General features: G+C 32.4%; 2 protein-coding genes across 2 annotated transcripts; both read left to right on the forward strand.

The window, feature by feature from the left end:
- LOC133703400 (uncharacterized) lies at nt 1-1266 on the forward strand. The gene has a single exon (XM_062127886.1). The coding sequence runs from the start codon at nt 69-71 to the stop codon at nt 1017-1019; it is 951 nt and encodes a 316-aa protein (XP_061983870.1). The 5' UTR covers nt 1-68; the 3' UTR covers nt 1020-1266.
- Nucleotides 1267-6046: 4780 nt separating this feature from the next.
- LOC133683088 (uncharacterized) lies at nt 6047-7481 on the forward strand. The gene has a single exon (XM_062106606.1). The coding sequence runs from the start codon at nt 6220-6222 to the stop codon at nt 7162-7164; it is 945 nt and encodes a 314-aa protein (XP_061962590.1). The 5' UTR covers nt 6047-6219; the 3' UTR covers nt 7165-7481.
- The last annotated feature ends 5890 nt before the right edge of the window (nt 7482-13371 follow it).

The raw sequence follows: 13371 nt of genomic DNA on the forward strand, positions 1-13371 counted from the left end.
CTTGTAGATCACTCGTCTCCCTCCCCATTCCAAAAGAATCTGAACTTGTTGCACTCACAGTCGCAGAGATGGGCAGTTTGATAGGGCATGTATTACCAGGCATGGCCTTCTTCATACTAGGTTTATGGCATCTCTTTAACCACGTAAAACTCCACTCTCTACACCCAAACTCTTACACTTCCTCTCCATGGTTCCCGGTCACAAAACCAAGGTATCTAGAGCTCTATTTGATCATGTTAGGAAGCTCCATTTCCATCTCAATGGAACTCTTCATTGGGCCAAAAAAACACCATCCCTTCGATGTTGATGGAACCATACCATCAAACCATCTCCGAAACTTTGAACACTCTTTCATATCAATGTCTTTCTTTGTCTATGCAACTTTCGCTCTGCTTCTTGATAGAATTGGAGCTAAAGCAAAACGCGGTCTAACACATCTTCTAGGGGCAATAGCCTTTGGCCAACAACTTCTCATGTTCCACCTCCACTCGACTGACCACAAAGGTCTTGAAGGTCAATACCATTTGCTTCTACAACTCGTCGTATCTATTTCTTTAGTCACCACTCTTATGGGAATTGGCTTCCCTAGGAGTTTCTTGGTTAGCTTTGTTAGGTCTCTCAGTATTTTGTTCCAAGGAGTATGGTTCATGGTCATGGGCTTTATGTTATGGACTCCAAGGTTGATCCCCAAGGGTTGCTCACTTTACAACGATGATGGTCACAAAATAGTTCGATGCGCTAGTGAAGAGGCCTTGCATCGTGCAAAATCATTAGTGAACATTCAATTTAGCTGGCTTGTTATTGGAATCACCATTTTTGCTATAACCTTGTATTTGGCTTTGGTTGACAAATATAGCAAGAATGTCAAGTACTCGTCATTGGCAAAGGAACTTGAAGAAATGCCTGAAGACTCTAGCGACATTGAAACAGAAAAGAAGAACAATTTGAGCGACTCGAAGAGTTTGGTTCGTGGGGAAAGCTTAAGAGGCCGGTTTGCCCCTTTTGACATGGATGGGTAGAGGATGTGGAAAAATTGAAGTCATAGTGTTTTTCCTTATGCTTTCAAATTGTTTCTAGCTTAATGGTATACTATATATTATTTATTTAATTAATGATATATACATATGTGCTGGTAGGGTGCAAATTAAGTGTATGGTTTGCACTAATGGCTAATTGTGCATTAGGGGTTATAATTTACATCACGAGCTTTGTTGCTTTTCGTTTTCTGTAATGGATCCATCATAATTAATAATTTTTCTTTTACCAGCCTTTTTTCTTGGTGATTGTTACCATAATTTCAAGTAATTGGTGATTTCAACCTTTTGCTACAGAAAATTAAATATAACACTTTTGTTTGAAAAAAATGAATTAGTTTTTATCGAATTCATGGGGGAAAAAAAAGAGAGCTTTGGGGGCCTAGCCCTTTCTCTGCTTCCTTTGAAATGATTCCTATATTGGGATCAGCCCATCCAAAAATAGCTCACTCCCATACGTACTTTGTGCTAATATTATATCCCTTTCTTTTACTTTCCTTTCATTTTTTTAAGAAAAAAAAACCATTTCTCAAGAAAAAAAAATCTCATTAAAATATTTTTTAGTTGGATGTATATAAGGATATCATTAGGTCATGTTTGTGCGTCAACTAAGATTATTTTATATATATATAAAATTTCCAATCTCGTAATTACAACTTGATTTTCAATTTTACACGAGAAGAAAAACAAATGAAGTTTTTTTTTTACATCACAGAGAGAATCCCAATTAATTTTAAAAAGAGAATGGATTTTTATCTTTTGAAATATTACACACCATCAACAGAATATTCATGCCTCAAATCAGCCTTTAATTATTCTTATTTTTTCATTGAAAAATTTAAAAAACATTTATTAGTTTTCCTGTAAAAAAATATTTTACGGGAACAAATATAAGAAATATTTTTCTAGAATAAACATGAGAAAGACATTGAAGAAGATTGAATCACCAAAGAAAAACAAATTGGGCGACCTGCAGGTCATCAGTTTGATTGATGTGAAAAGCGGGCTTGCCCCTTTTGACAAATTGAAGATTCATGAATACTTTGCCATGTTAATAGGTCGCATTATGAATTTTATGAATATTTTAAATCGAGATGTAGATAATTATTATTTTATGTGATTAAAATTATGAATTTATTCTTGACATGAGAGTTTGATCTAAAAATATCCTTAATTACAAAATAAAGATGAACAAAAAAACAATTATCCAACACACACACACACATCTCTTTCATTTTGAGCACCTAATTAATCACTGGACATCATCATTAAAAGAATTAAGAAGGGAAACTATAAGAATTGTTCACTTTCACCAAAAGTTGACGAACTTTTCGAGGCTTGCAACTTTCTGGCTATCTCTGATTGAAGTTTTTGGTCACCCCCAAAAACTTTTCATTTTGGATTGTATTTTTTTTTTTTTCTAGAAGTTATAATTCCGAACTAGTCAATGTAGTCTAGATCCCTTTCTGTTTTTTGTTTTTTTTTTTATTAATGTGATTACACAGACTAATTTGTATGAATTTCGTTAAATTTCACTAGCTTTAATTTTTCTTTTTTAAAAAAAAAAAGAAAACAAGATCCCTCATTCTTCCTACATTGCTGCGGTCGTTTCACGTTCGGGTTTCCTGGTTATTTCATGGGATTTGAAATTGGAATGCACAGCTCTTCTAGATTTTGTTTCGGACAGAAAAGTTTGGTGTCCAAGACATTAACATAATGCTTAGGGAGCACAAATCAAGTGGATTGAGTCTTGACTCTTTAAGGTGCCTTTTCTTTTTTTCGTGGTTGAAAAATCTTCAGTTTTGAACATCGTCATTACTTGATCACACAACTATGAAATTAACATCATCAAGTCCACGGCATTTCTTGACTTTAAAATCAAGATTTCACACATCTTGATTCAGGTAAGTCTTGAATCACGGGTAAAATAGATTTATTTGGATTAATTAATTCAGATTAATTTATTTATTTTTTATTTTTTAAAAATAAAAATAATACCATTTAAAATAAAAAGAGTTAATAGGTTTTTTCCGAGCTGAGTAATATCAAATTAATTATTCTTTTACTTTTGTTGAAACTAGACTCAGTCTAGACCTGATGTTATTTAAGTCACGAATTAACTTACCGGATAAGATCGAATTTTAAAACAAGCTTACAGATAAAAAAAAAAATTATAAAAATACTACTTTTAATTGTCTGAAAAAGAAAGTTGGGAAAAAAAGGCTGAAATTAATAATTGAATTAATTATGATTCTTCTTCTTTTCTATCTTGAATTATTATTCTTCTTAATTTCCATGAAAAATAGATAATTGATAGGAGCTGGTTTGAGGTCAAGTTCCTTTCACATTAGAGCCTAATCCTTTACAATTCCACGGTGGCTGAGCAAGCAAATAAACACATGATCTGCTTTGATGACATTTTCAGTGACATCAATTTTTTTTAAAATAGATAGAGATAGAAGAATAAAATTTAGCTGCTACCTGCTAGGGTTGAAGAATTTGATTGCATTTAATTAAATAATATTTAGAAATAGATTTTTATCGCTTTTGGAGAGAAGGACTTCAATAAATATTTTTCAATCTGTTCTCAAAAATCAACTAATTATATCATGAAATAATATAATTATTAATTTGTTCTCTGAGATAGCGTTGATGCATGAGATTGAACCAAATTCTATATAAAAACTTTACTTTAATTTATTGATATTTAATTTGGCGTTTGTATTAGAGACAATAATGATTTTATTAATTTAAACTATATTTTTATCTTATCATTCTTAATTTATAGAATAATATATATTGTTTCCGTTTAATATAATCTTATAATATTCGGTCCACCTACAATCAAACACATACCCTAGAAACGTGATCTAATAAACCATGCTGGGAAATCATGAGGATGAAAATTAATGAAAATACAGTTCGAATTGTTCTTTATTATTATTATTATTATTATAACAAAATTACAGGCAGATGACGCACGGAATGAAGGCAGATCCTGCTAAAATTTTGTTTCATAGAAAAGAAACATAATAAATAAATGGTGTTATTAATTTGTGTCTTGAATATTCATGCATGTACACTGTCAAGCTTAGCTCCACAAAGCATTAATGTGAGATCATTGATGACTTAGTGACTTTAATTTGGTATTGAAACTTATTGTTTTTTAAAATATTTTTTATTTAAAACATATTTTTTATTTTTATTTTTAATATTAGTGCATTAAAATAATTTAAAAATATAAAAAATTAAAATTTCTAGAAATAAAAGGAATTACTTAATCAATGATTGCTAACTAAAATGATCACTTACTAGAAAAATTATATCAAATATTCGGTTTTTAAACTCTAGCAGTGTATTAGAAAAACAAACGGTTCCTTAATAAAACTATTTGTTAACCAATTAATTATTGGATTAAAGAACTAGTAAACACTAAACCATTAAATCAGTAAATCACATGTATGCATTTTAATGGAAATTTTAGAAAAAATATCTCTTACTTATCAACTTTTTTTAGATTAATTATGCTGGGAGAGAACTAAGCATCTACTAGAAAGTTTATAAGTGAAATAAAAAAAAGGCAATTTTTGAACAAATTAATTAATTCCACCAAGATTTTTTTTCCCCGAAAATTAACTTGAGTAGAAGCCATTTAACAAATTAATAGCCTCGTTATTTAAAATATTAAATTACTTCAACGTTTTTATAATAAAATCATAAGCACCATGATTAGGAATTAAATCCCTTTTGTTCATCAAGTTCAGCAACAAATTGGAAAATCCATAATTTTTTCCTATACATATTTGTTTTTGCTCCCTTTTGGTATGTCTCTTTCAAGAGTTCATGCTTTTGGCAAGTTCAACTTTCCATATTTTTTACTTTTCTATCCTTTTATTTTATTTGAGAGTTTCTTCTGCATACGTGTTAGGTATAGATTGTGTGCTAATCCAAGAAGAAAAGGCAAAAACAAATTAGTTTTTGTGTAGTGCATGTGAAATTAATAAATAAGCCGGAAATTGACCACCAATTTGACCATGGATCGAATGTTTAATGGACGAAAGTGCCCTTTTACCACACACATATATAAAACAGTTTTTTATTAATTGAATCATGCATGGATAAATTAAGGAGTCAACTTCAGGTTTCATCATGACCAAGAATTTACTTGAGAGGATAATTGTTAAAGATTAGCCCTTTTTATGGAGTAATTAATTATCTTGACATTCAATCAATTAGTATTAATTAGCAAGATGATCATCGATCTAAGTCAATCTATTTATTATATACTCCAGTTTTCTACACATTGAGTATAATTAATGGTATGTCATGTAAGCTGTATATTTCCTTAACATTTTTCTTGACATGATTTTCTTGCTAATTAATTTATAGCATGATAACGATGTAATTAAGTGTCCTTTCGAGAATCATTAATTTATTTTACAATGTTTAGGAAATTTATTTTTCATACAGAGACAACAGAATAGAAAAAAATTGTTTCAGCTTTTTTTTTTTTCCAGGTTAGGATCATCTCCTTTACGAAAAAGATTTTCCCACGAGGGCTTTGGTGATCAACTACCAAATCACAGTTAATAAATGCTTGAATGGATGCCATAATAGTATATTTCTTCTATTTTAAATGATCAAGAGGTAGCTGGACGTCCTGGAATTAATATGTGCTTGAATGTTGAGGTACCTGTATATCTTTTCATAAATGGATGCTGTAAAATTTAGGCATTAATTAATCTCAATGGTAATTAAGTTCATGGATGTGACATTTTAGACTTGTGAAAGGGGTTGATTTGTCATTGGATTAGTGAAGGGATTATAGTTGTCAAATGAGACTTCCATTCTAGAAGACGGGCTGCTAGCTCATCCTAGCAATAGCCAATGTACCATGACGGTCAACCATGGATTCAAAATTCTTCCCCAAGCCATGACAAATATTCAAAGCTTAATCCTTATAGCTAGAACCCTCTAGGCCTCTAAAAATTTCGACCATAAAACTCCCTCTTAAATTGCACTCCTTTCTCCCCCAATTCTAGCAGGCCAGTGCTTCTCTTTCTCCTCTCCGTTTCTCTCTATCCAAAAACAACGACGACAACACTTGTTTTTCTTTCTTCTTTCCCTTAGGACAAAACATACCAAGAAGGAAATAGTTGTACTACTTGTGTCACAAAAACATACGATGGGTACTTTAGTTGGTCATGTGGCACCAGGCTTTGCCTTCCTTGCTCTTGGTTTATGGCACCTCTTTAGCCATACCAAACTCCATGCTCAACAACCAAACTCCTACACGTCTTCACCATGGTTCCCAACTTCAAAATTTAGGTACTTGGAGCTCTTTCTCATCATGTTAAGCAGCTCTCTTTCTATATCCATGGAACTCTTTATTGGTCCTGAAAGGCATCAACCATTTGACTCTGATGGAACCATACCATCAAACCACCTTCACAACTTTGAACACTCCTCGATATCAATGACTTTCTTTGTTTATGCAGCGTTTGCTATTCTTCTCGATAGAATTGGGCCTAAAGCTCAATATGGTCTAACTCAACTCCTTGGAGCATTAGCCTTTGGCCAACAACTTTTCCTCTTCCACCTTCACTCAGCTGATCACATGGGAGTTGAAGGGCAATACCACTTGCTTCTACAAATTGTCATAGTTGTTTCTCTAGCCACCACTCTCATGGGAATTGGCATCCCTAAAAGTTTCATGGTTAGCTTTGTTAGGTCAGCTAGTATCATGTTCCAAGGTGTTTGGTTCATAGTCATGGGCTATGCATTATGGACCCCTTCTTTGATACCTAAAGGTTGCTTCCTCAACTTAGAAGAAGGTCACCTGGTGGTCAAATGTCATGATAACGAGGCTTTGCATCGTGCTAAATCACTGGTGAATATTCAATTTAGCTGGTTATTGATTGCAATCACCATTTTTGTGATGTTCTTTTATTTGGTCTTGGTCAAGTTTTATGGGGACAAAGTTGAGTACTCAACATTGACAAGGGAAGAAGACCTAATTCCAGATGACGACTTGGACGATGTAGAATCACAAAAGAGTAAGAAAGTTGGTGGCAAGAAGAGTTTTATGGATTTCGAAAAAGGCTTTGCACCAATTGACATGGAAAGGTAAGGAAAAGATATACCGGAGGGATCAAAATTGATGGGCTAAATGTGATTATTAGGTATTTGTAAAAAAAAATGATAATTTAGGTTTGTGGTGTCCCATTTTGTTCAATTTAAGCCCTCAACAATGTCTGCTTGATGAAAAACAATGACATGGGAAGAAAGGGTTGTATTGTGTTATTGAGAGCTGGGAATTGGTGTGAAAATTGTTTGGCTTGGATTGATTAATTCAAGGTTTTTAGCTTATAGGTGAGTGGTTTGTGTTTGATTGTTTGTAGAGTGAAAAAAACAAATTGAAAGAAAATGAGATGTTATTTTATTTAATTATACCATCCTCAATCCTCCCAGAAATGATCTTCACTTGATTTGGCCCTACAAATCTCCTTATTTTTTAATCAATTCTTAATTGAAGTATTAGACTTTGGATCACGATCGGTTGAAAGATTAGTTTAAAACAGTAGCTTTCACTGACATTTTTGTAGTAATTAATAAAACCCCCATGTATTTCAGAAAGGTGGCTGTTTCTACCACCTTGCCGTGGACTCAGACATATATATACTTGTTATACTAAGCACATTGTGTATCTTGAAAATGACATGCACTGGCTACTGGAACACACCAAACCCTAAATACCTTAATTATAACAATAGAAGTAGTATTAAAAACAAAATTTAATTTATTGTAGTTATAAATATTATATACAAGTCAAGCCTTTGTGATGATGATGCATGGTTGTAGCATAAATGATGGTACGTCCCACTTGCATTTTACAAGAGGGTTAAGCATGTATTTATTTGTCCATACGTTAACTATTTTGCAAATTACAAATTAACTATAAAAAGCATAATTTTTTTTTATATTTTTTACGGTTAATGTTTAACACGAAAACAAATAGACATTTAGGCCGAGTCGGCTTAAGGTGAATGAAGACCTTGAGTGAATAGAAATCTTTTAAAAAATGTATTTACTTTTTATTTTTTATGGATGTTTGATAAATAGGTTTTTCGGCAATTTTCATTTCGCAATTAGGACTTTTTATTTAATAAAGTATAATTAATAAATATTTCTTATTTATTTTTAAAACTTTTATTAAATAGGGGCTTTGATTCATTGTCCAAATATCCCGTGGCCTTTACCCTGAGCCTAAAACTTCATTTTGCTAGTATAAGATATATGCTTTGAGGTAGGTAGGGCGCATTTATTCTCATGCATGTATTCCATGCTATGGCTTTTTATAAAGGTCATATAGCTAGCCGTATAAGATCTTGATTGCTTGAAGAAATATGACTATAAAAAAGTAAATAGATGACTAGATTAAGAATCTTTAAAATTATGTTTTTTTTTTATAGAAAATCTTTAAAAATTATTTGCAAGGTCATTGTTTCGTATTCAATTACATATATAGCTTTTTGAGCGTTGTTTTGAAATTTTAATTTTAATTTTTTAAAAAATAAATAGTTAATGAATTAGTAATTAATTAAGAGTTTTGATGAGATCAAATTTAAATTAACTTGGAATTTTAACCGGATGAACAAGATTTTATTTTATGTTTTTTTTTTCAAATCAATATAAATTCCAAATCAACTATGCCGAGCCGGTTATAGTTTTCAAACAACGCTTTTAGGAATTTCTCCAGTAATGATTAATAGTATCTTATCAAAAAAAAATTTAAAAGTAAAATAATGCTATATTGAAAAAAACAAAAAGTTATATTAAGTTTTAACTAGATTATGGATTAATTAGGTCACACTGAGTTAGTGCATAATTTAATTAAAAATCTAATTAAAATCAGATTTTAAATCAATAAATTATCAAGTTAACACACCAAGCAAATTTAATAATATTGTTTTTATTTATTTCATAATTTAGATTTTAATTTTTAGATTTTCAAATTGAAACTTTTGAGAGTTTTTTTTTTTTGCTAGTCTTATCCTTCCATTAAAAAAAAGTGGCATACAAACTAAAAAAAAAAAAAATTATCTTTCCACACATTCTTTTCTTGCGATGAAATTAACAAATAGGAAGTCTCCAGAAGTAGAGGGTAGCTGGGAAATGGGAACACGAGATTGAATGGTAAAAAATTCAATAATAGTGTAGAAGATGGTGCCTGAGAAATGACCAAGACTTGCATTAATTCTTTCTTCTCCATAGAGACAAATATCAAGGAAGCTTCTTCCATTATAAATGATCTTTTCCTAAATCAACATCAATCTGAATTGAAAAACAACTATCGGTTCAGGGCCTTATTCTTATGTTAAGAGAATATCTTGTTGCATTTGATTAATGTTTTATGACATAATTAAGAAATGCAAAAGGGATAAAAACTTGTTTTGGCGGGTTAACCCGAGTTTTTACCTTTCCTTGTTTTCTTTTAAATCTGGCCCGGTTCCAACCCCGAATTAGACCGGATTTTAAAATTATGCTAGTGACCATTTGGTTAGTAAAACTTTGATATTGTATCAAATGACCATCTCAAATTAAAAACTTAAGTTGTTATGTGAGATTTCAAGATATAATTTAAATTATTTTTTAACACACATCCCTCAAGTAAAAGTTTTTTGAACTTGAAACTTATACAAGCTCATACTACCTTGTAAAGAGAATAAAGATGGTGAGATTTGAACTCTTCAAGATTCTGATATTATGTTAAAGAACCACTTCAACTTAAAAATTTAAGCTGTTAGGTGAGGTTATAATATATGATTTATATTATTTTATAATAGTAAATTTATGTTTTTTTAAAAATAAAAAATACAAAAAATATGTTTTCTATATCTCTATAATCTCTGTTTTTTTCTATTTTAAGTCTTTAATTAAACACAAACGCATCTAAGGCCTAGTTTGTCTAGCGAAAAGTGGTTTCCTGGAAACCACTTTCTAAACTTTCCCGTGTTTGTTTGCCATTAGAAAAATTAGTCAATGGAAAACACTTTCTAAAAGTTGTGAAAAATTTAGAAATATCATATTATTTGCTAATTAATTAGAACAAATTTAGTCCTAAAACTTGTGATTGCTATATATAAATTTTTTTCAATTTCACCTCTTAGAATTTGATTTAATTTAATTTTTATATTAACTTTGTTCTTTTTTTTTATGATTGTTATTTACGTTTCTGTTATTATTTTTTTAATTGAAAATTTTTATCTATTAAATTTGTTCCTTATTTTTTTGCTTTTCTCTTAGTATTTTCCAATTTATTTTTCATGACACTACCAAATATAGAAAATAATTTATTTTTTAGGAATTTACTTTCCAAAAAAAATATTCTAAATGCTTATATTTTTCTTAAAATGGGCTTGAGGAACACTATCAGGGGAGGCCTTAAAGTTTCAATTTTGGGCTGCCTCTGGCGTGTGAACAAGACAACCCTATTGCCTCCAAGCCACGCACAAAAAAAAAAAAAAAAAAATCCTTTGCAAATTCAGGCACTCCAGCTCTCTAGAACCCACAATTGCCTATATTTCTAGGCCTAAAATGGCCTCTCTTTCAGTATTCATTAATGTCTTCAAGCTAACGAATAAACAAATGCTTCTTGTTTGAGCTCTGTTGTTCAGCTCGAAAGCTCACTACAAGCGTGAGCTTGATCTGAAAATTGTTCTTGAGCTCATCATAGACTACCAAATCTCCATCATACATTCATTTGTTCTATGCTAAACCTCGTTACATACTTAAAAAAAAAAAACTTAAATACATGTACCTACGAGAGGATGGAGACAATCTGGACACATGAACTGTTAAATTAATTAAGATCAAATAGAGAAAGGAGGCTAGAATTCTGAATAATCTGTATTTTATGAATGCATTGTCTTAACCTAAATACAAATAGAGTATATATAGGTCAAACTGAAAGTACTATTCTACCCTTAATAAATAAGACCATATAAATATTATTTAACATCTCCCCTCAAACTCACGATGCAGCAGCTACAAGCATCGAGAGTTTGCCAACCAGAAAACGAAAACGAGAAATGGAATGCGCCTTAGTAAAGAAATCTGCAATCTGCAAGGAAGAAGGAACAAAAGGCAAAGCAATGGTGCCATGTTTGAGATGATGACGAGTAAGATGACAATCGATTTCAATGTGCTTAGTGCGCTCATGAAAAACCGAGTTATGAGCAATCTGAATAGAACTCTGGTTGTCACAATACATAGGAGTAGGATGAGAAAAGGAAATTCCCATATCAGCAAGTAACCAACGTAACCAAACAATCTCTTTGGTAGTAGATGCCATGGCACGATATTCTGCTTCGGTGGATGATTGAGAAACAATAGATTGTTTCTTGCTCTTCCAAGAAATAAGAGAATCACCTAAAAAGATACAGAACCCGGTAACAGACTTGCGATCTGTGGGATCACTACCATGATCAGCATCAGAGTATGCACGCAACTCCAAGGAAGAGGTGGATGAAAGTAAAAGACTCTGAAAAACTGTACCCTGAAGATATCGCAAAATACAAAGAACAGCTGCCCAGTGAACAGTAGTAGGAGAAGCAACAAACTGACTAACAACATGAACAACATATGCAATATCTAGACGAGTAATGGTGAGATATACCAAACTCCCAACAATAGTGCGGTATAAAGTAGGATCTGTCAAAGGTAAACCATCAGAAGAAGAGTACCTTGCGTTAACCTCAATAGGAGTATCTACAGTTTTGTTATCAGTAAGTCTAGCCCGCTCAAGAATATCTGCAACATATTTCGACTGAGAAAGAAGGTAACCTCTAGGTGAGTATGCTACCTCAATACCCAGGAAATATCGAAGATAACCCAAATCCTTCATTTCAAATCGTCTAGCCAACTCTGTCTTCAAAACTGAAATACCATCAATATCATCACCAGTAATAATCATGTCATCAACATATAAAGACAGAATGATACGACCTGCATCAGTGCACTTAATAAAAAGAGCAGAATCATGACTGCTAGAAACAAAGCCAAGAGACGAGATCACAATAGAGAATTTCTCAAACCAAGCACGAGGTGCTTGTTTGAGACCATATAATGCTTTCTTAAGCTTACAAACATATCCAGAGTCATGTGAAATACCAGGAGGGGGTGCCATATAAACTTCTTCTTGAAGATCTCCATTCAAGAATGCATTTTTAACATCAAGCTGAGAAATATGCCACTGACGAACCGAAGCTACGGCAATAAGAGTGCGAATAATAGTCATTTTTGCAACCGGGGCAAATGTCTCCTCATAGTCCATACCATACTGTTGAGAGTATCCTTTTGCAACCAACCTAGCTTTGTATCGCTCAATAGACCCATCAGAATTAGTCTTGATCTTATACACCCAACGACAACCAACAACACTCTTACCAGGAGGTAGAGGAACCAGATCCCAAGTATCTGTCTTATGCAAAGCAGAAAGTTCCTCATCCATAGCTTGCTGCCAAAGCGGATCAAGAATTGCCTCTTTATAGGAAGAGGGCTCAAAGAGACAATGAATAGAAGCTAAAAAGGAAGTAAATGATGAAGAATAACAAGAATAAGCAAAATCTGGTAGTTTTGTGGACTTACGAATGCGGATGGACTGACGTGGAGGTGGATCCACAATCTCAGATGAAGCTTGGGGGCTGTAGATGAGAATGGAGCTTCAGATGTGCTAGAGAGTAAAGTACCAGTACCTGCAGAGTTATGAGTACAAATTGATCGAACATAGGAAGAGGTATCATTACCAGAATCCTCAGAAAAAGGATTTATATGAATAAGATCAGATTTTGTCAGGCTATGAGTAGTGGATGGAATAGAAAAGAAAGGTATATGCTCAAGGAAGACAACATGACGAGACACATAAAGTTTCTGAGTTATTGGATCAAAACAACGATACCCCTTTTTACCTTCACCATAACCTAGAAAGACACAAATAGCGGATCGAGAGGATAGCTTACTGCGTTCTACATGAGGACGAAGAACGAAACAAGTACAACCAAAAACTCTAAATGAGGAATAATCAGGGACATACCCATATAACTTTTCAAAATGAGATATACCCAAACTATGAGAAGATGGAATTGTATTAATCAAACTTACAGCAGTAAGAACAGCTTCTCCCCAAAACTCACTAGGAACAAAGGCAGACAACAAGAGAGAACGAGCAGTTTCAACAATGTGCCTATGTTTTCTTTCAGCTACACCATTTTGTTCAGGAGTATCTGTACATGAAGTTTGGTGGATGGTTCCATCTAAGGCAAGCATTTGACAAAAT

The sequence above is a fragment of the Populus nigra genome, chromosome 1, assembly GCF_951802175.1.
Source record: "Populus nigra chromosome 1, ddPopNigr1.1, whole genome shotgun sequence".
NCBI lineage: Eukaryota > Viridiplantae > Streptophyta > Magnoliopsida > Malpighiales > Salicaceae > Populus > Populus nigra.